The sequence below is a fragment of the Cotesia glomerata genome, linkage group LG6 (genome assembly GCF_020080835.1).
Source record: "Cotesia glomerata isolate CgM1 linkage group LG6, MPM_Cglom_v2.3, whole genome shotgun sequence".
In the NCBI taxonomy this organism is placed as follows: Eukaryota; Metazoa; Arthropoda; class Insecta; order Hymenoptera; family Braconidae; genus Cotesia; species Cotesia glomerata.
The window spans coordinates 23,351,264-23,371,995 of NC_058163.1; the positions used below are offsets into that span (position 1 = coordinate 23,351,264).

At 29.5% G+C, this 20,732-nt stretch overlaps 1 protein-coding gene across 3 annotated transcripts in view; it reads right to left on the reverse strand.

The window, feature by feature from the left end:
- Positions 1 to 20,732, reverse strand: part of LOC123266809 (glutamate receptor 1-like) — a 276,715-nt gene that overhangs the window by 68,871 nt on the left and 187,112 nt on the right. For all 3 annotated transcript variants that reach the window (XM_044731227.1, XM_044731228.1, XM_044731229.1), the window contains exons 3-4: positions 5,592 to 5,719; positions 3,332 to 3,461 (exon numbers count right to left, since the gene is read on the reverse strand). In XM_044731227.1, the coding sequence (XP_044587162.1) occupies positions 3,332 to 3,461; positions 5,592 to 5,719 (258 nt within the window). The remainder of the gene's footprint in view (positions 1 to 3,331; positions 3,462 to 5,591; positions 5,720 to 20,732) is intronic.

Consider the following 20,732-nt stretch of genomic DNA (forward strand, 5'->3'; position numbering starts at 1 on the left):
TAAAAATTAATGTCAAATTACGCGGGACACGATATCGATTTAAAGTGTTCTGGTTTAAAGAACCTGCCAATCAAATGGAAATTGTGTAATCGATTTTATTATTTACCAGCGCTATTTCGAAAAATAAAAAAAAATAAAATGTGATTTATACGTTTATAACTCAACAATATTATAAAGTTTAATTATATTGAGTAATAAGTCTTATTACTTATTATAGTAGTTTCTAATCTTAGTTATTAATTCATGAATAATAAATAGATTAGAGATATTTTGCCAGACGTATTTATTTTTAATGGATGGAAATTGAAAATTAAAGAATGTTAGTGTTAATTATTTAAATATTTATAAAATTATAGAAAATATATTTTGAATATTAAAATTTTAGTCGTTTATTTTATTTTTATTTTTTAACATTTTTACTTTAATTGTAGTAAATTAAATTATATTCAAAATATAAAATCACTGTATAAAAATTTATATTCCGAACTTATATAAAATTTATTATTGAATTTTAGTATGTGATTTCAATTTTTAATAATTATAAAAAATATTTAAAATATTTCATAGCTTAAATTAAATTTTTATTAAATTTTCATGAAAAAAAAAATTTATTTGATTCAAGAGAAAATTCTTTAATTTTTTTTTATTAGTGCATGCATATTTTTTTTATTGTTTTTTTATTGCATTTTAATTACAGTTTAAATTTATAAAAAAATTAAATAATTATTTTTTTATGTTATTAATTAATTTTTATATAAATTTTTTTAAAAACAATTCGACCATTTTTGATCATACTGAAACTTGTCATCGTAATAACTCAAAAAGGAAGTATTCTAAGCTTCATCAAGGTCTCTGAAAACCAGCGAGCCACAGTTGATAGTTAGATAAATCCATAATTACATATATGTTATGAAATTGGCGCAAAGTTACGTGAAGAGGTCAACTTTAATAGTTACACTGGTAAATTAACAAATGTGGAAAAAGATAATTAGTCATTTTTATGGTCAAAGTATTTAGAATAAATTATGCAAATTCCGGCTCTTAGTTATTATTCCCTTTGGCTGAACTCTAGTCAACATTTATCGGCAAAGAGCGGGAAAAGTGAGCGTCTAGTTCAAGAGAGAGAGGATGCGAGATTGTCGCGTGGAGTTTACAGTTTAGTCCCAAAGAGCAGAGATAGGAGGACGAGAGCTATTTCACGTTATAGTGTACAGTGTATAGGGAAAATGAAAATCCCTGAAGTATATTTGCATTTGCATTTGTAATTAAATGCTTTTCATTGCTCCGGCGTTATATTAACTTCTGAGTCTTATCAACTTTGTAACAAAATAGTGTTTAAAATAATATTTTTGAAAATTAATTATTATTTTAGATTGATTTCTTGAATTTATTTTGTAAAGAATGTATATAAAAAAATAATACGTAGAAATACTTTTGTTATGCATATTAAAATTAATTTTTAAATTAATTAATAACATTTTTGAGGAAATTTCCGAAAAATTTACTCATTAAGGTAGTAGTCTGGTAACTTATGCCTATTTTCATGACTTCTTTGGAGGGTAGTTTTTTATAGGAAAATAAAAATGAATTAATCTTCAATATTTAGAGTGTTTTTATTTACATATTGAAAATATAAAAAAAAATCTAATAGTTTATTACTATTATTATTGTCACTCGAAGTTGGAACCTCAAAAAAAATGCACGTGGTCGGCCCGGGTCCTAACTTTTTTTCTACTGAACCGATTGCTTTCAAATTTTAACAGGCTGTTCTACACACTTATAGTTCTCGTCGGTACTAACGAGAATTTTTTTCACCCCTAACTTTTTATTTTACAACCCTTTCTTTGCTAAAATAAAAGGACTTTTTTTTTTTAAGTCCGTCATATTTAACAAATAAATTAATTCTAAAAAATGATTTTTTAAAAATTGCATTTTTAATTTTTTAAAATTTTTACATGTCAATTTTTTTCTCTTATTTTTTTTGCCATAATTTATTTGTTAACAAAAGTTCTACAAATTATTAAATATCTGCTAAATTAATTTTATCAATTTTACATCTGGTGGAATCTCCATTTACCTACATGTAAAAATTACAATTTTTAAACCTTATTATTTTATTAAATATCCCGGAAACCTAGTATTTTTTAATTTTTTTATTAATTATTACGCTACGTACACAGAAAAAAAATTTTCGTCATTGTGTAAAGTGTAAAAATGTTTGTGTAGAATTTAACATTTTAGTGTGTAGAATTTAACATTTTAGTATGTTGATTCAACACAATAGAGTGTTGATTCAACACAAATTGTGTAAAAAAAATCATCAACATAAATTTTTGTGTTAAATTTGACGAAAAATTTTTTACTGTGTAGATTAAATTTACAAATTTTCAGGAAGTTTTAAAAATTTGAATACTTTACGTAGATTTCCTTAATAGTTGAGAATTTATTTCTAATAATTTAAAAAATATTTCTTTTTTAATTTTTTAATAAAATTTATTTATAAAATACTAGCTGTTACTCGTCCGCTCCGCTAGGCGCTTTATAGAATTGCATTTTTAGATCTAGACTTGAAATTTAATTAGAGTATTATTCTGACTTGCACAGATTCTAAATTCTGTCGAATTGCCATGCACCTTTTATCCATGTAATTATTCTAGCTAATATTCATTGTAACTTTCAATGTGCAATCATTATAACATTCCCGTGTCTTTCTTACAAAAATGAATAATAATTGATATGAAGAAAAAAAAATTTGTAATGAGCATTGAAAGTTTCAGTTAAAGAAATTGCAGGTCTCATAAGTGAAGAAATCTGCCTAGTATATAAACTTAACCAATAGAATTAAAAAATTTATTTCAAACAAATGACAATCGAATAGAATAAATTTAGTTACAATAAAAATTCATTATTTCTAAGTCAAAAAAATAAAGGTTCCGGATAAGTAATCACCAACATATCATATACTAAAACCTTCTCCGAAACATGCTGCATCTTATGGTATAAGTATTATTCCAATCGGTTCAGTAGTTTTCGCAGTATAACCGGAAAAAAAAACCGGCTCTCCATTTTTTAGTATAGATTTAAAAATTTATTAATAAAATTTTAAAAAATCTATTTATTACTCCCTAAAAAACTTTTCTATCACTATATAAAAAATAAATTGACTTCATAGTTGTGTATCGAAAAATATGACCTGTAAGATGTTGAAGTTGATAAAAAAAGACATCAAAAAGTATCAAGTAGACCAAAACTAAGAAAGACCACGATAAAGAAAAAGAAGTATATAATGTAACCTGTAAAATGAGAAATGCATAGGAGGATTGGGACTCACCGTCGTGGGAGTCGTAGAGGTAGATGATTTTCCGCCATCCGTAGTGTCGCACCGTGTCGATGATGGCGCGATGGTAATCCGGGCGCATGCTTATGGCAAAGTCAAGGAAACCCGAAGACGGTGTCAGGACCTGCAATCACAAATTCCATTTCATCTTTTTTATTTAACGCGAATTTTTTCTTGAGCTCGCTCTTCATTTGCCGCCGAGATTGCATATTTTTTTTTATTAAATTCCAACCTCATTCTTTAAATATTTCCAGTTTGATGCATTTTTATTATTATTATTAATATTTATTTTTTTTCTAATGACTTATAATTTTTTTTTTTAATAATTTTTATAAATAATTAGATAAAATAATTGTTGTATTAAACTGGATAGCCAATAAATTGAAATATTTTCGATGGAAAATACACATAAAAATTATTATTATTATTATTATTATTAGACCAAAAAGTTAATAAAGTTGCGTGATACTGAAAGTCAGAAATTATTATTTATAATTTTTTTAAAGGAATATTTATATTCTGTCAAGATAACTAAATTTTTATTATTTATTGCCGACTACGTCACAAATGTGATATATATAACGTATAATTGTTCGAAGGAAAAAAGTAACGTAAGATTAAATTATCAGACATGTAAGCCTCATTATTTTTTATCGTGTGTAAGCAAGTCCAATAATAATTGATAATTACTCCGGCAATTAAATATACGAGTGAGCCTTTACGAAATAATTGTTAAGGCCTTGTAAAAAATATAAATAAAAAAAAATAAAATATTTGAAAGAGCTTAGCGAGTTTTAATGGTGGTAGTTTTTGTCGTCGGTCACACCGTTGCTATTTCATTATTTTTATTTTTTTTTTTAAATTTTATTTGAAGTTAAATCACGATAAAGAATATAAACGGAATATAATTTAATTTATTCAGTATATGTCCCAGTGAGTGCATCGTCCGGTACATTGCTCGATCGATCGAGCTCGGTGTATATGGAGTCATGACGCGTTTTCCAATTTACATTTTCGAATGAAATGCCCGGTGCCCCCCTTTACACTAGTGCGCCCGTTCTTGTAGCCTCATGGGCTAATACTCTTTATGCGACCTCTCCGCTCTATGCTTGCTAAATTTACCTCTATCCGTGATAATATTTCCTCACAATAACCATATCCATATCCATACCCTTATTTTTTACACGATAAAAATGGTTAAGTAGTTTAAATTTATTTGTTTTTATAAATAATAATAACAATAATAACAGTACTCCTAAAAGGATTTTATTTATTTTATTAATGTGTATTTAGAAGTTTTACAAATTATTTAATAAATTTTGATATTTAAAAAAAATTGCATCAATATTTTTTTCTAACTTTTACAAATTGCATTTTTTTGATAAATTTTTTTGTTAAGAAAGTCTGAAAATTGTAATATAAAAATTAATTTAAGTAATCTATAGTATTAAGAGAACAAGAAAAATTTTGTCTTCAGGATATTCATATGATAAATCGGATTTTTTAGTGAAATTTTCGTGTCATTGCAAAGGTCTTGACTTGAATTTGTTTTTTTTTCAAGGTTTCATGTCATTCTCACTGGTAGTCAATTTATGATGATGAGTATTTAGGCTGCATTCGAAAATGCTTTATCTCTAGATACATGATTACAAAATGACCTTCTATCTTATGAAATATTGATATTTTTAATGATATAAGCTCATTCCGATGTTACATTCATCAAGACCTTTCATTTGAGTATCCACATCAATATTTCATATATTTTATATATTATATATATGTATATATGAAAAATATATCAAAATGCATGTGGGTACTCAAATGAAAGCTCTTGATGAGTGTAACATCGGGATGAGCTTATATCTTTAAAAACGTTAAAAGTTAAGAAAGTACAGTGCGATTTAACAAAAGTAAATATTTAATAAAGCAAAATGTTCTTTATTTATAGTTCACAAACCACGGCAGTCACATAGTCACAAGCAAGGTTGCTAGTTATTTTTATTTAGTTAAAGGAAGTAATGTTAATATTTTGATTTAGTATTTCAAAAAAGTCAATTTTTTTTTTTTCAATTATAATTAATATTTACAAACTTGAACCAGATAAATTGTTCGAAATTTTTGTTGGTATTTAAGCAATCAAAACTCAAATATTTTTTTAATCAAAATCCGTATTTTCTGCCAATTTTTTATAGTAAAATAATAATAATAATAATAATAATAATAATAAAAATAATAATAAAATGATATACATTACCTTTTCGGGAAACCACGGTGTGACAAAAGGCATTTGAAAAGTGTTGCTGTAGGAATGAAGGGTGTCAAATGAATCCGGACTGACGGCACCAAGCATTGAATATACGCCTCGGCTGAATTGATTGCAAACTTCAACAAAAACCGTAAGAAAAGGTACATTTAATATTAGCATGACAAAGGCATTCTCCCCTTTCGTCACAGTTTCCCACTTTCCCTTATTCTTATTTTATATTTTTTATAATACACACTATATTATCCTCTCTTATTTTTGAAGTCATCCCTTCTGGACATATATGGGAAGTCCTTTCTCAACCAATTTCATTTCCTCAATTCACTTTAATGTTTTTTTTTACTACGCCGCGTCCTACTCTTACTCCTTTTTACTCTTACTGACTCAAGTACTGTATATATTACTCGAAGAATTATTACACGTGGTGCACATACGAAAGATTATGCAAGAGGATCCACGATGATCCGTTTAACACGCGTTTATACCAATTTATGTATGGAAGGAGTTTATCGCTTGTGAAATGTTACTTCACTTTGCTTTGATGTCTTCTATTGTCGATTTACATTTATTTTTAGATGATAATAATTTACTTCAATAATTATATTCTTAAAAAATAAAATAAAATAAAATAATGTTACTCGGAGAAAAATTAATTATACTATTTACTATACAAAAATATTAACTCCTCCTATTTGAAATAATAATAAAATTAATTAGTCACAAATTAATAGGTGGTATAATTGACAATTGTAATTATTACTATTAATAATGGTAACGATTACTATCGAAAATAATAATTGTAATTATTAAAAATTATAGCTGCTATAATCGAAGATGGTAACTGTAACTATTTCAGATTGTAAAAATTTTGAAAGAAAAAATAATATAAATTTATTTAATTGAATTCTTTATTTGCATCCATATTTTAGTTATGTAAATTTTTTCCTTTAAAATATTAAAACAAGTAATAACACAATCGTTTAAATCCATATATGATAAAAATTTCCAAATATTAGAGGTGTTATTCATTACTTTGAATGACATAATTTTTGAAAATTATGTTTTTTTTAAATGTTTTGTAAGATTTAAAATTTTTTTTTTTAAATTCCAATTTTTTTTAATTTGAATTTTATTGAAAATTTTGATTTTTTTGGAAATTTCAAACTTTTTTTTGAAAAATTTGGCGTTGAAATTTGTTTTAGACAGATAAAAATTTAAATATAAATTCAATCCGAATTTAATCCCGTTTATTTGTGCACTGCACTGCGCTGCAACTGCTTTTAGTTAATTCAGAAACGCATCCACGCTAACGCAGATTCTTAATTTTTTAAATAATATTTACTACTATCGAATTCAGTTAATAGATTTTACCATAACTAGATAATAAGCACTACTATAAAATTTTCTCCGTGTAATTCATGAAATTGCAGGTAATTAAAACTTTTTTTTTTTTCCAGATATTAAACAAAAGAGGACAAAGAAAATGACCAGAGAGAAAGAAAGAATTGTGGTAAATTTTTCATAAATGAAGAATATTCCATGTTAAATTTAATACCTTAGTGGCGAGCTCTCGGAAGGAGAGAGAGTATGAAAAATCGGTTGATGATTCGGGTGGAAGGTTGGGTGTAATATTAGTGGTTTTTAAAAAAAGGTAAAAGAGAGACAGAGAAAGAGAAGCGAAAGATGATGAAATGAGGAAGAGGGTCGAGGGGGAGGGGCTGGTATAAATGAAGAAAAGGGTGAAAGGATGAAAATGGGGGTGGAAAAGGGAAAAGTGTCGGCGCCAGTTCACTCTGGTATCCACGGGTGTGGAAGATATGCAATTTTTTGCTTCCAGTGGTAGTGGTATTGCTCCTGTTACTTCCATACTTCGCTAGTGGATACTCTGAGTAAAACGGGACGTAAAATGGAAAGAATAAAATGATAAAATGGTGGTGGATACTGCTCGGACCACGAAATTTGGACCACATCCAAAAATATGATAGACAACCGACGAGACAGCAATCCTTGGGGCACAAGAAAACTGTTTAAAGGCATCCGAGGTAAATGTTTACGAGGGATGACAGCCAACTACTTTTCTCTCGTATTTTTATCCAACATTTTTGTGGTTTCATTTTTTTTTTTTTTTTTTTTTTTTTTTTTTATTATTATTATAAAAATAATGTCAAACCGAATTGCTATTTTTTCGACACTTTATCATCGTTGTTTTGTTGTGATATTTTTTTAATATAAAAATTTAATAAGAAATTATAATTTTTGATAAATTTATTTATACTGATTATTAGGGCCGAGAATTTAGTTTTTTTAAAAGAGAGAGACAGAAGATAGGTGTAGCCAAGTATTCTGATTCGTCGTAATAAATTAATTGTTTTTTGTTTTTCGCAATCAAGTGAAGACAGCAGCTTGAAGAAAAAATAAAAATTATATTGCTAATCCAACATGAAAATATGAAAAATATGTCAAAAAAAAATAGGTTGGTTTGCAAATGTAAAGGTGCTTGTAAACAAATACAAGTCTGTACTGCTCAGATAAATAAAGAAGAGCATTTGAAGCACAGTGTTGGGACTAAAATGTTCGATAAAATTAATTTAAAGTGAACAGTGACAAGCTGGCAATTTCGCTGAAGATCGCGTAAAGGAATCGCTCCCGGTCTCACTGGTAATTTTGTTGGAGATCGCACTGACGTTCTTTTTAAAGGTCTCGCTATAACTCTTGCTGACAGTCTCGCTGGAGATCACGCTGACGGTTATTCTAGAGGTCTCGCTGACGGTCTCACTGGAGGTCGTTTTGCTGGAAGTTGTGCTAATGGTATTGCTGCCGGTCTCGCTTGGTGATTTTGCTGGCGATCGCGCTGACGGTCACGCTGGAGATCACGCTGACGGTCTCGCTGGAGATTACACTGACGGTCTTTCTAAAGATCACACTGACGGTCTTTCTGGAGATCACGCTGACGGTCTTGCTGATGGTCTCGCTGGAGATCACGCTGACGATCTCACTGGAGATCACGCTGACGATCTTTATGAAGGTCTCGCTGGTGATTTCCAGCGAGACTTCCAGAAAGACCGTCAGCGTGATCACCAGCGAGACCTCCAGAAAGATCGTCAGCGTGATTCCAGCAAGATCGTCAACGTTATCTCCAACGAGACTTCCAGAAAGACAGTCAGCGTAATCACCAGCGAGACCTCTAGAAAGATCGTCAGCGTGATCTCCATCGAGATCGTGAGCGTGATCTCCAGCGAGACTCCCAAAAAAACCGTCAGCGTGGTCACCAGCGAGACCTTCAGAAAAACCGTCAGCGTGATCTCCAGCGAGACCTCCAGAAAGATTGTCAGCGTGATCTCCAGCGATACCATCGCCGTGATCGCTAACAAAATTATCAGCGTGACCGGCAGCGTGATCTTCAGAAAGATCGTCAGCGTAATCAGCAGCGTGGCCTCCAGAAAGATCGTCAGCGTGATCTCCAGCGAGACCATCAGCGAGACTGTCAGCAAGAGTTTTAGCGAGACCTTGAGAAAGACCGTTGGCGTGATCTCCAGCGAGACCTCCAGAAAGACCGTCAGCGTGATCTCCAGCGATACCGTCAGCGTGATCTCCAGCGATACCATCACCGTGATCGCCATCAAAATTACCAGCGAAACTCCTAGCAATACCATCAGCTCGATCTCCAGCAAGATCTTTAGCGAGACCGTCAGCGAGACCTCTAAAAAGACCGTCAGCGTGATTTCCAGCAAGACCATCGGCAAGAGTTCTAGCGAGACCTCCAGCGAGACCTTCAAAAAGACCGTCAGTGCGATCCCCAGCAAAATTACCAGTGAGGCCGGGACCAATTCTTTTACGCGATCTTGAGCGAAATCGCCAGCTTGTTTACTGTTCTCTTTAAATTAATTTCAATAAACATTTTAGTCACAACACTGCGCTTCAAATTCTCTTCTTTATTTATCTGAACAGTACAGACTTGTATTTGTTTACAAGCACCTTTACATCTGAAAACCAACCTGTTTTTTTTGACATATTTTTCATATTTTCATGTTGGATTAGCAATCTAATTTTTATTTTTTCTTCAAGCTGCTGTCTTCACTTGATTGCGAAAAACAAAAAACAATTAATTTATTATGACCAATCAGAACACTTGGCTACACCTATCTTCTGTCTCTCTCTTTTAAAAAAACTAAATTCTCGGCCCTACTGATTATTATGCACCAATTGAATTTTTTTAAGATCCCTTAATTTGTAAATTTTAAATTTTATAATAAAATAATAATAGTAATAAAATATCTTTTCAAATTAATCTATATTATTGAGAGAATAAGAAAAATTTTGTGTCCAGGATATTTAAATGATAAAATCGGTTTTTTATAGTGAAATTCAGTATAATTGCAAAAGTCTTGATTTGAATTTGTGCTTTTTTAAAGTTTCATATTATTTTTACCTATAGTCAATTTATGATGATAAGTATTTAGGTTGTATTCGAAAATTCTCTCTAGATACATAATTAAGAAATGACCTTGTATCTTGAGAACTATTGATATTTTTAAAGATACAAGCTCGTCCCGATGTTACATTCATCAAGACCTTTCATTTGAGTACCCACATCAATTTTTCATATATTTATATATATTATATATACGTATGTATGAAAAATATATCAAAATGCATGTGGGTATTCAAATGAAAGATCTTAATGAGTATAACATCGGGATGAGCTTATATCTTTAAAATTATCAATAATTAAGAAATGACCTTATATCTTGTAAACTACTGAAATTTTTAAAAATATAAGATTATTCCAACATTACACTCATCGAGACCTTTCATTTGAGTACCCACATCAATTTTTCATATATTTATATATATTATATATATGTATGTATGAAAAATATATCAAAATGCATGTGGGTACTCAAATAAAAGATCTTAATGAGTGTAACATCGGGATGAGCTTATATCTTAAAAAATGTCAATAATTAAGAACTGACATTGCTATCTTGTCAACTAATGATATTTTTAAAGGTATAAGCTTATTCCGATGTTACACTCATCGAGACCTTTCATTTGAGTACCCACATCAATTTTTCATATATTTATATATTTTATATATATGTATATATGAAAAATATATAAAAAATGCATGTGGGTACTGAAATGAAAGCTCTTGATGAGTGCAACATTGGGATGAGCTTAGATCTTTAAAAATATCAATAATTAAGAAATAATGACTTTTTATCTTGTGAACTATTGACATTTTCAAAGATATAAGCTCATCCCGACATTACACTCATCGAGATCTTTCATTTGAGTACCTACATCAATTTTTCATATATTTTATATATTTACATATTTTACAAATACCATAGATAGATAGATATAAATTTTATTTGGCTCTAAAACCTAAGTTCCCTCAAAGCCATCAATATTTAAATTACATTGGTTTACATAGGTTACAAGATTACTTAACTAATTAAAGGTTTACAATTAGATTTAATTTCAAATGTAATAAAATTCAAATAGATCATTTAATACAAACAAATAACTTAATTTAAAGTCATAATAATTCTACAATATATATAATAATTCTATCATATATATAAAATATATGAAAAAATGCATGTGGGTACTCAAATGAAAGCTCTTGATGAGTGTAACATCGGGATGCGCTTATATCTTTAAAAACGTCAATAGTTAAGAACGTACAGTGCAATTTAACAAAAGTAATTATTTAATAAAGCAAAATTTTATTTATTTATAAATAAATCACAAGTCACGGCAGTCACACAGTGACTGCAAGGTTGCTAGTTATTTTGAATATTCAAATCTTTCTTTTAAAAATTCTGGCTAAAAGGTTTGAGCTACGGTCAAATTGATATCAACTTTTTCTTATGGAAATGAAATTGTCTGAAGAAAATGACATAATTTTTTTTTATTTTAAATATTTTAGCGAGAATCCGCATCATAAACATTTAAAATTCACGGACAAGTTCTAAAACTTAATTTTTAAACTTTAAATTTAAATTCTGGGAAAAGCAAGAAAGACAGAGCAAAATTGATAAGAATATTTTTTTTAGAAAATATGGATTTTCTTCATATCTTTAATACTTAATCCACAATTTTCAATTAAAAGTTAAACATTAAAAACTTTTATGGATTTTCTTGATTTTTTTTTGTTTTTCTAAAAAAAAAAATAAGGAGTTCTTATTTTCTTTCATCTTTTTAGAGAAGCGAATAGTTTCTTCACCTTGTACTTGGGTAATCCGATAAAACCTGGCCGGAGGAAAAACAAGGGAAACATCTAGCCTACAATCGCTCTTGTACATAATGTACGAAATACAATATCCATTGAAAATGAAACGATATTACACATTCTTGTGATGCTGAAAAAGCCTAAGGTGACTTCCCTCAAGCTTTGGCCACTGTAAATGTAACTTTTACTGCCCTCGATAATAAATAAATAAATAAATAAGCAATTTTAAAAATTTAATTTAAAATTATTAATTAATCGTCCAGTATTTTCGTTATTTACATTATCAACCCATGAGAAAATTTTCAGTTGGTAATATATTTAACAAAACATCTCATTTATAATGTATTATAAATTAAATTGCAATAATGAAAATTTAAGCCCCGAAGGGACTAAACTTTTGTAATTAAATTTTACACATAAAATATTTCCGTACGTTATTAATATTCCTATAAATACCCTGGATATTTATGATTATTCAAATAAAAGCTTCATAAAAAAAATCATTAAATTATTTATCAGCTATTATTTTATTTTAAAACTACGGACATTTAATTTGAATTTATAATTTATGATTTATTATCATTTTAATTATCAAAAATTTTAACGAGTTCAAGCCACTTTAACTACCGTTCGGGGTTTATCGTGCCTTAAAATTGACAGTATTTTCATTCACAATTTGGCTTGCTGATGTAAAAAATAAAAAAAAAATAGATAAAGGTTTATTGAAATTTTAATAATCATCCGCTATTCACTGCCCGTCATCCGTCCTTTGTTCTGTTTTATGCAAATTTAACGTCCCATCAAAGCGAAGAATATTTTGGAAAAATATTGCGCGGAGAAAGAGAGATAGAGACAGCGATAAACAAAGCAAACTTTACTGTAATTATTTTTTGACATACTAATAGAGCTTAAAGGTAACATTTACTCTTTTATTTAATCATCATTCTCTATCAGATTACATAGAACAAAAAATTGACTTAACTCATTAAAAATATTTTTAGGGAAAAATTCGATTCTATTGCTTCGGTAATTTTTCTTTTTAATTTTTAAATTCTTGATTCAAAATCTGTTTATGCTTGGTTCAGAAGTATGCTTTTAATTTAATATAATCTAATTTTCAAACCAACAAACGTATTTTCTTGGGATAAATTTAAATTTAAACACCAGATGGCGCGTCAGCAACCAACAGCCGTATTACTGATGACACTTGTCATTTTTTTTCAGTTAGTTGTAAGTTTTTATTCTTTGCATCAGAAGACCGTCTTCGCGTTTAATTATTATTGTAATGCATAAATAAATACAATTTTTATTAGAACAAAATCCAATATAATTAATAACTATTAGATGTAGATATTTATCCAACGAACGTATGAAATTAAAGATTTTTATTTACTAGATAACTTAAAATTGTCTTTTACTGATAATTTAGTCATAAAATATTAAAGATTTTAAACAATAACTAGTTTTTTAAAATTGGAAAGTTATTTATTAAATAAAATGATCCTGATATGATCACAGAAAAATTATTTTCTATAAGGAAAATATTCAACAGTGTATAATTATAGCTACATGTAATCTCTAATATTTGTAAACAAAAATATTTATAAATAAAAAAATGTATTTGATTTCATAATCAGGATTTGATATGAGTATTGTAGAAATTTACTGGTTGATAATTAAAAAATACGTAGATATTTTTTTGAAGTAGGTAGAATAATATCCTGATTGAAAAAATGTGGTACTTGAACCGAGTTATTTTTTTTGCGTCGTATTTTTATTACAGTTCGCAAGTTAAGTGACTGATGCACTGAGTCTTTCTCCAGGACTTTAACTCTGCTCCAGCGAATGTCAATACAAATTCAAAGCTATTTCTCATCCTCGCAATAATAATCATCAGTTACCATAAACCCTCGGAATAAATTTATACTCGCCATCATAAGCATAAATGGGACATACATAGCACGCACGATGATATATACCGTTGACTTTGATCAAAGCGTTCTTTCACGTTTTCATGGTATTAATCTAAAAGCTTCGTCTGCTCTTTAAAACGTTATGAATAATGATAAATCATCCTCACCCACTTCTCCCTCATCGTCATTTTTATTTTTTATTAAAATCCTACATTGCTAGCATGAAAAAGTTTGTGTTTTATTAGACGTTTAATTCCTCTTGACGTGGATAATTGATGGAACATATTCAATCGATTAAGTATTTTGGTATTCGTAGCGGATAGTCGTTGAGGTAAACGGCAGATACTAGATAGCAGATAGGAGATACCAGATGGTCACGTCATTATCGAAAGGATCGTCCTCTAGCCAAACAACAACTTGTATTATCGACTATTTTAATAATAAAGACCATGGAGACGGGAATATTGCTAATGATCTTGCCAAAGTTTCCTCACTGCAGCAGACACCAACTTCGGGCTGGATGAAGATACTACGGTTGATAATTTCATTTAAATCCTTAGAGCTAATCAACAATCATTGCTTATCTTCTAGTTTGATTTTAATTATCTATTTGGTTAGTTGATTCTTGCTAATCACTTTGCAAACATATTTTACGGTTGAAGTTAAAAAAAAAAAATTTTTTTTTTTATACAAATGCCCTTTTGGGCATTTGTATAAAATTACACGCCTTTTTGGCTTTAAGAACGTAGAAATTTTGTTATTTAATGCCAAAATGGTGGAAAAAAATTTTTTACACGCTCTGTTGGTTTTTGAAAAAAAAGATCAGGAAGGATTTGGTGTACACAGAAAAAACAATTTCTTGTCTGGAGAACAAAATTCTTGGCTCAAGAAAATTTTCGGGTGCTTGAAGGAAGACCGAAGATGTGTTGGCCGAAGTAAAAATTTTTCTTGAAATTCTATTCTTGGTGGAATTAATTTTTTCTTAATTCAAATTATCATAAATACTTGATACAATAAATTTTTATACTTGATCAAGATTTTTAGATACTTTAGGGAAGCAGCGCCACCTACTTCAGCTGAGAAAAAAATTTTCTCACCTTGAGAAAATTTTTCTCTTGAATATTTGATATTCATTTTATATTATTTTAGCCTGCAATTATACATATTGAATGAAAAAAAAGATTCAATATTATTTGGTCTTTCCATTTGATATGTTAATCAATAAAAATATTAATGCAAATTTACTTCTATCTTTATATTTAATTTTTTGGAGCAAGAGAGAAATTTTCTCTGGACAAGAAAATTTACTTCTATCAAGAACTAAATTTTTTGGACCAAGAGGCTGAATTTTCTCAAAATAAGAAGATTTTTTTGACTTAAATAAATTTTCTGGGATCAAGATACGTATTTCTAAAACTCAGAGAATTAATTTTGTTGATATAAGTGAAATTTCTTGTGTCAAAAAAAATTTTTTTTTTCGCTCAAGAAAATAATTAGGAAGAAAAATATTTTCTTGGCTCAAATGAACCTTTTTTTCTGTGTAATTACACCTGAAATAATTTTTTCTATGGCTTAACATGGTTGACTCTGATCATATATGGCAAAATATAAAAATTTCCTTACGGGCTTATTAACTTTTGACAAGGAATTTTTAAAACAAAATATTTTTGACGAAGAAAAAAATCTCCCAATATAGTCAGTCACTATTAAAGATTCTGGTGACAAGTAGCCCATGAAACGAAACAATAAAAAACAATATCCTACAAAATGGACAATATGTTTTTATACTCGAGTACTTTTATTTACCTTGAGTAATAAAAAGGATATTAAAAAGGAAAAATAGTAAAAAATTTTATTCATATCTTGACAAGTTTATGGCTTATAAAATCAACATAAAGTAATATAAATAAGCTTGGCAATTGAAGATCGTGAAAAGCTGGAATGAGCGGACGTTCTTTTACGGTTGAGAGACACATCGTGGTGGACTTTAAGATTTACGAGCAGTTGCCCACTCTGTTTCTCTTTTTCAGCTACTCCCCTCCCCCACACACTCGTTTTCCCCCTCCTCAGAGCAGGAGCCTCTCTTACCCTCGGAAAATTTGTGTGTGTACAGAGGACACTCCAGAAATTATAGAGGACATAAAACTTTCTGGCACGGAAAATAACGATACGGGAATACGACTCTACAAATACCATCTTTTCCTCTTGCTTTCTCATCTGTCCGACGCACTTTTATTAATTTCATTTTTGGACTTGTTTTTATTTCTGTCATTGTTGGTATTTTCCTTTTCCGCATCTCTCTTCCTTTCTTTTTCATCAACAAAACTATATCTCACCAGCTTCACCACTTGTGTATTCTTTCATACTTACCTCGCAAACAATCATAACGACCCTCACTTCTCTTTCCAACCACCACCACTATTTTTATCCCCAAGGAAAAATTATTTTCAATAGTCTTAGTCGTTAAAAATAATAGTCCGTACTGTCTTCTTACCAACATATCTTTAGACTGCGGGTGTTCGTATTCACCAGGTCCATATACGGCCACTAATTTCCTATATTTTATAAAAAATACTCATGAAGAATTTTCTGATATAACCATATACGGCCTATTTTTATATAAGATCCTAATACATGTTCAAAAATATACCGAAAATTTTCATACTATTCCTTGTATGTCAAACAATAAACATCAAATTTTGATATTAGGCCATATATATTCAACAATTAATACCCAATTTTCATATCAGAACATATATATTCTACAATAGACATCAAATTTTCTGACACGGCCATATATCTCCACCAATAGAGATCAAATTTTGATACAAGGATATATATGTCCAACAATAAATACCCAATTTTCACATCAGGACATACATATTCTACAGTAGACATCAAATTTCGATCCATGGCCATATATATATATGTTCATCAATAGACATCAAATTTTGACATTAGGCCATATAGATCCTACAATTGACGTGTTCAAAAATTGACATCAAATTTTGATATCAAGCCATGTTTCTTACAATTGATACTAAATTTTCATAAGATGCCTTGTATACCCTATATTCGACACCAAATTTTGATACAAGGTTATATTTGTCCATCAATAGACATCAAATTTTGATATAAGGCTCTATATATGCATCAAAAAAGATCAAATTTTATGACCAGGCTATATATGTTCATCAACAGAGATCAAATTTTGATACAAGGCTCTATATATCTATCAATAGAGATCAAATTTTGATACAAGGCTTTATATATCTATCAATAGAGATCAAATTTTGATACAAGGCTTTATATATCTATAAATATAGATCGAATTTTGATACAAGACCATATATGTCTATCAAGAGACACCAAATTTTGATACAAGGCTATATTTGTCCATCAATAGACATCAAATTCTGATACAAGGCTCTATATATCCATCAATATAGATTAAATTTTCATACAAGGCTCTATATATCTATCAATAGAGATCAAATTTTGATACAAGGCTATATATGCTCACCAATAGACATCAAATTTTCTCATATGGCCGTATATGTTCAAAAATTGACATCTTATTTTGATATCAAGCCATGTATCTTATAATAGATACTAAATTTTCATAAGATGCCATGTATACCCTACATTCGACATCAAATTGTATGATATGGCTAACATTAGATGTAATATTCTGATATCAAGCCATAGATGGCCACTTAAAAAAATTCCTTCACCAAAAGTGATAATATAACAGCATAAAATATAATATAAAATTAGTTAAATCCAGTCATGAAGATCGGATGACCACAGAGTGATATTATCGCGGATACTCGTTTAGCAGCGAGGAGGAAACAACTAATTCCAACTACCGTTCACGAAACATTTAACTTGGTAACTGGTCCTATCGGAGTAGCCGAGTCACCGGGATCCATTTGTCTTTGAACTCTGATGTCTACTGCTGGTAGCTGATATTATACACCGCCCTGTTGCCCGGCACTCCAGGAGCAGTGACCTCTCCATTCAAACTCATCCAACAGTAGCTCGGTTATCTTCATTTCGAGCGGTTGCCAATCAACTAAAAATTTATGTTGATTTTATAAATTCTGGTTCGAGCATTGTGGTAGCTCTCAAATACTCGGTTCCACTCTGCTGAAATGACTTTTTCTCTTTGTTTTTTTTTTTTTTTTTTTTTTTTGGTACTGCCGGCAAATAGAACATGAAAGTTGACCACACACAATCCACCGGGATTATCCTTTTAGTGAATTGCTGGTGGTGCCTCGGTTTGAGTTTTCTCAGATCCAGCTCTAAAAGTTGGAAAATCTTTAGCTACCGAGTTGATGGAGTTTATTTTGGTGATAGACCGGGTAATTTATCGTTTTGTTAAACTTTTCTGGCTTTTATAAAATATATTATATTTTATATATTTTGAATTTAAAACGCCTGAGTGTGTTATTTATTTTGTTTGTCTGTTTGTTTGTTGGAATATTAAATAATGGAATAAAATCACTTTGAGTGTTTTTTATGGATCTGAGATCTGAGAGATGAATGAGCAAAATAAAGTGGATTTATTATAATAAAGTAAAGGACGAAAATAGAAGATAGGGGAAGTAAAAGAGCAATTGTGATAGGATTTTTACAGAAAGCAGAAGTAAAATGGAATGGAGTGTGCAGTATGGAGTACAGAGTACAGAGTACAGAGTAGTGTATGCTAGAGTGGTAAAAAAGCATTGCTCTCATCTCTTGAGCTTCAGAGTTTGTATTATAAAGAAATAAGACAAGAGTAAAATAAAATAAAAGTTAAAATTCAACGAAAGTCTTTTTCTCACGCTCCAAAGAGAATTCTTGGATGTTATTACCCGCGACGCCTATATCGCGCTTCAGAAAGAATAATGGTCCCTCCCTGTCTTGACTTTAAGACATTCGGATGAAAAGTCCCCGGTGACAACCGCTCTGGAGAAGAAAAAATTCACGAGTAATGGAAAAAAATAAAAAACTACTTTATCAATCATCAGCGTTTTTATTTATTACTGTTTTTAGTTAAATTAAATTAATAATAACAAGCAACCTTGCAGTCACTATGTGACTGCCGTGACTTGTGAACTATAAATAAATAAAATTTTGCTTTATTAAATAATGACTTTTGTTAAATTGCACTGTATTTACTTAAGTATTGACGTTTGTAAAGATATAAGCTCATCCCGATGTTACACTCATCAAGAGCTTTGATTTGAGTACCCACATGCATTTTTTATATATTTTTCATATATACATATGCATAATATATATAAATATATGAAAAATTGATATGGGTACTCAAATTAAAAGTCTCGATGAGTGTAATGTCAGAGTGAGCTTATAACTTTAAAAATGTCAATAGTTCACAAGATATAAGGTCATTTCTTAATTATTGATATTTTTAAAGATATAAGCTCATCTCGATGTTACACTCATCAAGAGCTTTCATTAGAGTACCCACATGCATTTTCATATATTTGTCATATATACATATATATATATATATATAAATATATAAAAAATTAATGTGGGTACTCAAATGAAAGGTCTCGATGAATGCAATGTCGGAGTGAGCTTATATCTTAAAAAATGTCAATAGTTCACGAGATACAAGGTCATTTCTTAATTACGGATCTAGAGATAGAGCATTTTCGAATGCAGCTTAAATACCTATCATCATAAATTGACTATTGGTGAGAATTAGAGAAATTTTTTTTGTTCTAAAATTTTGTCAAAAAATTCTGAAAAAAAAAAACAAAAATTTTGATCTTTGATTTAGATAAAATGAAAAAAAATATTTTTGAACTTTGGCATTCTTTATCTTGTCTTACAAGCAACTGACCAAAAAGAGTGATACACATTTTTTGTAAAAAATTGAACGCTCTCCAAAAAAAGTGTTATGATTTTTCGATAACTTCACTTTTATAAAAGTTATTTGAGGTTAAAGTTGGACGTATCCCAAATTGTCAGATTTTCAGGAAAATTATTAATGTTGAGATAAAAGTTTCTCATCGAATAACATTTAAAAAAGTCAATTTATCGAAAAATTGTATACCCTTTTACAAGAATTTCTAATTTATCAACTACTAACTATTTTTGTTTAATGCAAAATGTTTATTTTTATCTACACCTTAATGCGGCCATGTACGATTAGATTAGAACGTATTTGAAAATTTTGTAATAAAACGTTTAATTTGTAATCTCGAGATTTAAGCTTTGGTATTGAAATAAGAATCAGGAATTTATAGAGTATCGAGTGCTCTCTTGTTTATTCAAAGAATGTAATTTTATCGACGCTCGAGGATGATAGTAAAAGAAAGTAAGTGAAAAAAGCGTCGAGAGAAAAAAAAATAAAAACTCGGTGGAAGAAAAAAAATTTTTATAGAATCGAAATTCCGGGAATGTGAAAGAATTTACTTTCTGTACTGAAAGAAGAGCGTCGAGTAGAACGAAATTAAATCTGCTCTATACAGTAGTGTAATCGAGCGTGAAAACCGTATTGGAAAAAGCTTGAATAGTTGGTGAAAAAAATTATTATTTTCCCCCTTATATATACCTACAGTAATACCTCGGCTGTTTACTCTTTTAAATAATTTATAAATATAAATACAAGGACCAAATTAAAGTTTTAAATTAAATTTACCCGTACTACTAATTTTCCACGGCAAAAAAGTTAATTAAAAATTAGAAATGTCTAATTGATATGTTAAAAAAAAAAAAAAACTATTTGTAGTGCTGGAGATTTTTTATTTTCTCAAAAGGGTTACATTACTTCGGACCAAGGAGTGATGGGAAAACTGGAAAAGCACATCAGAGTAGTAATTTCCATTGGGAATGCAAAAATCCTTCCACTTTTCTACTACTATTACCGAACAGGAGCAGAAACGGGGTACAACTACAGCAACACTACAACACAACTACTTCTAACTCACTGTCGATTTACTTTCAAACGTGGCGTGAAAGGCA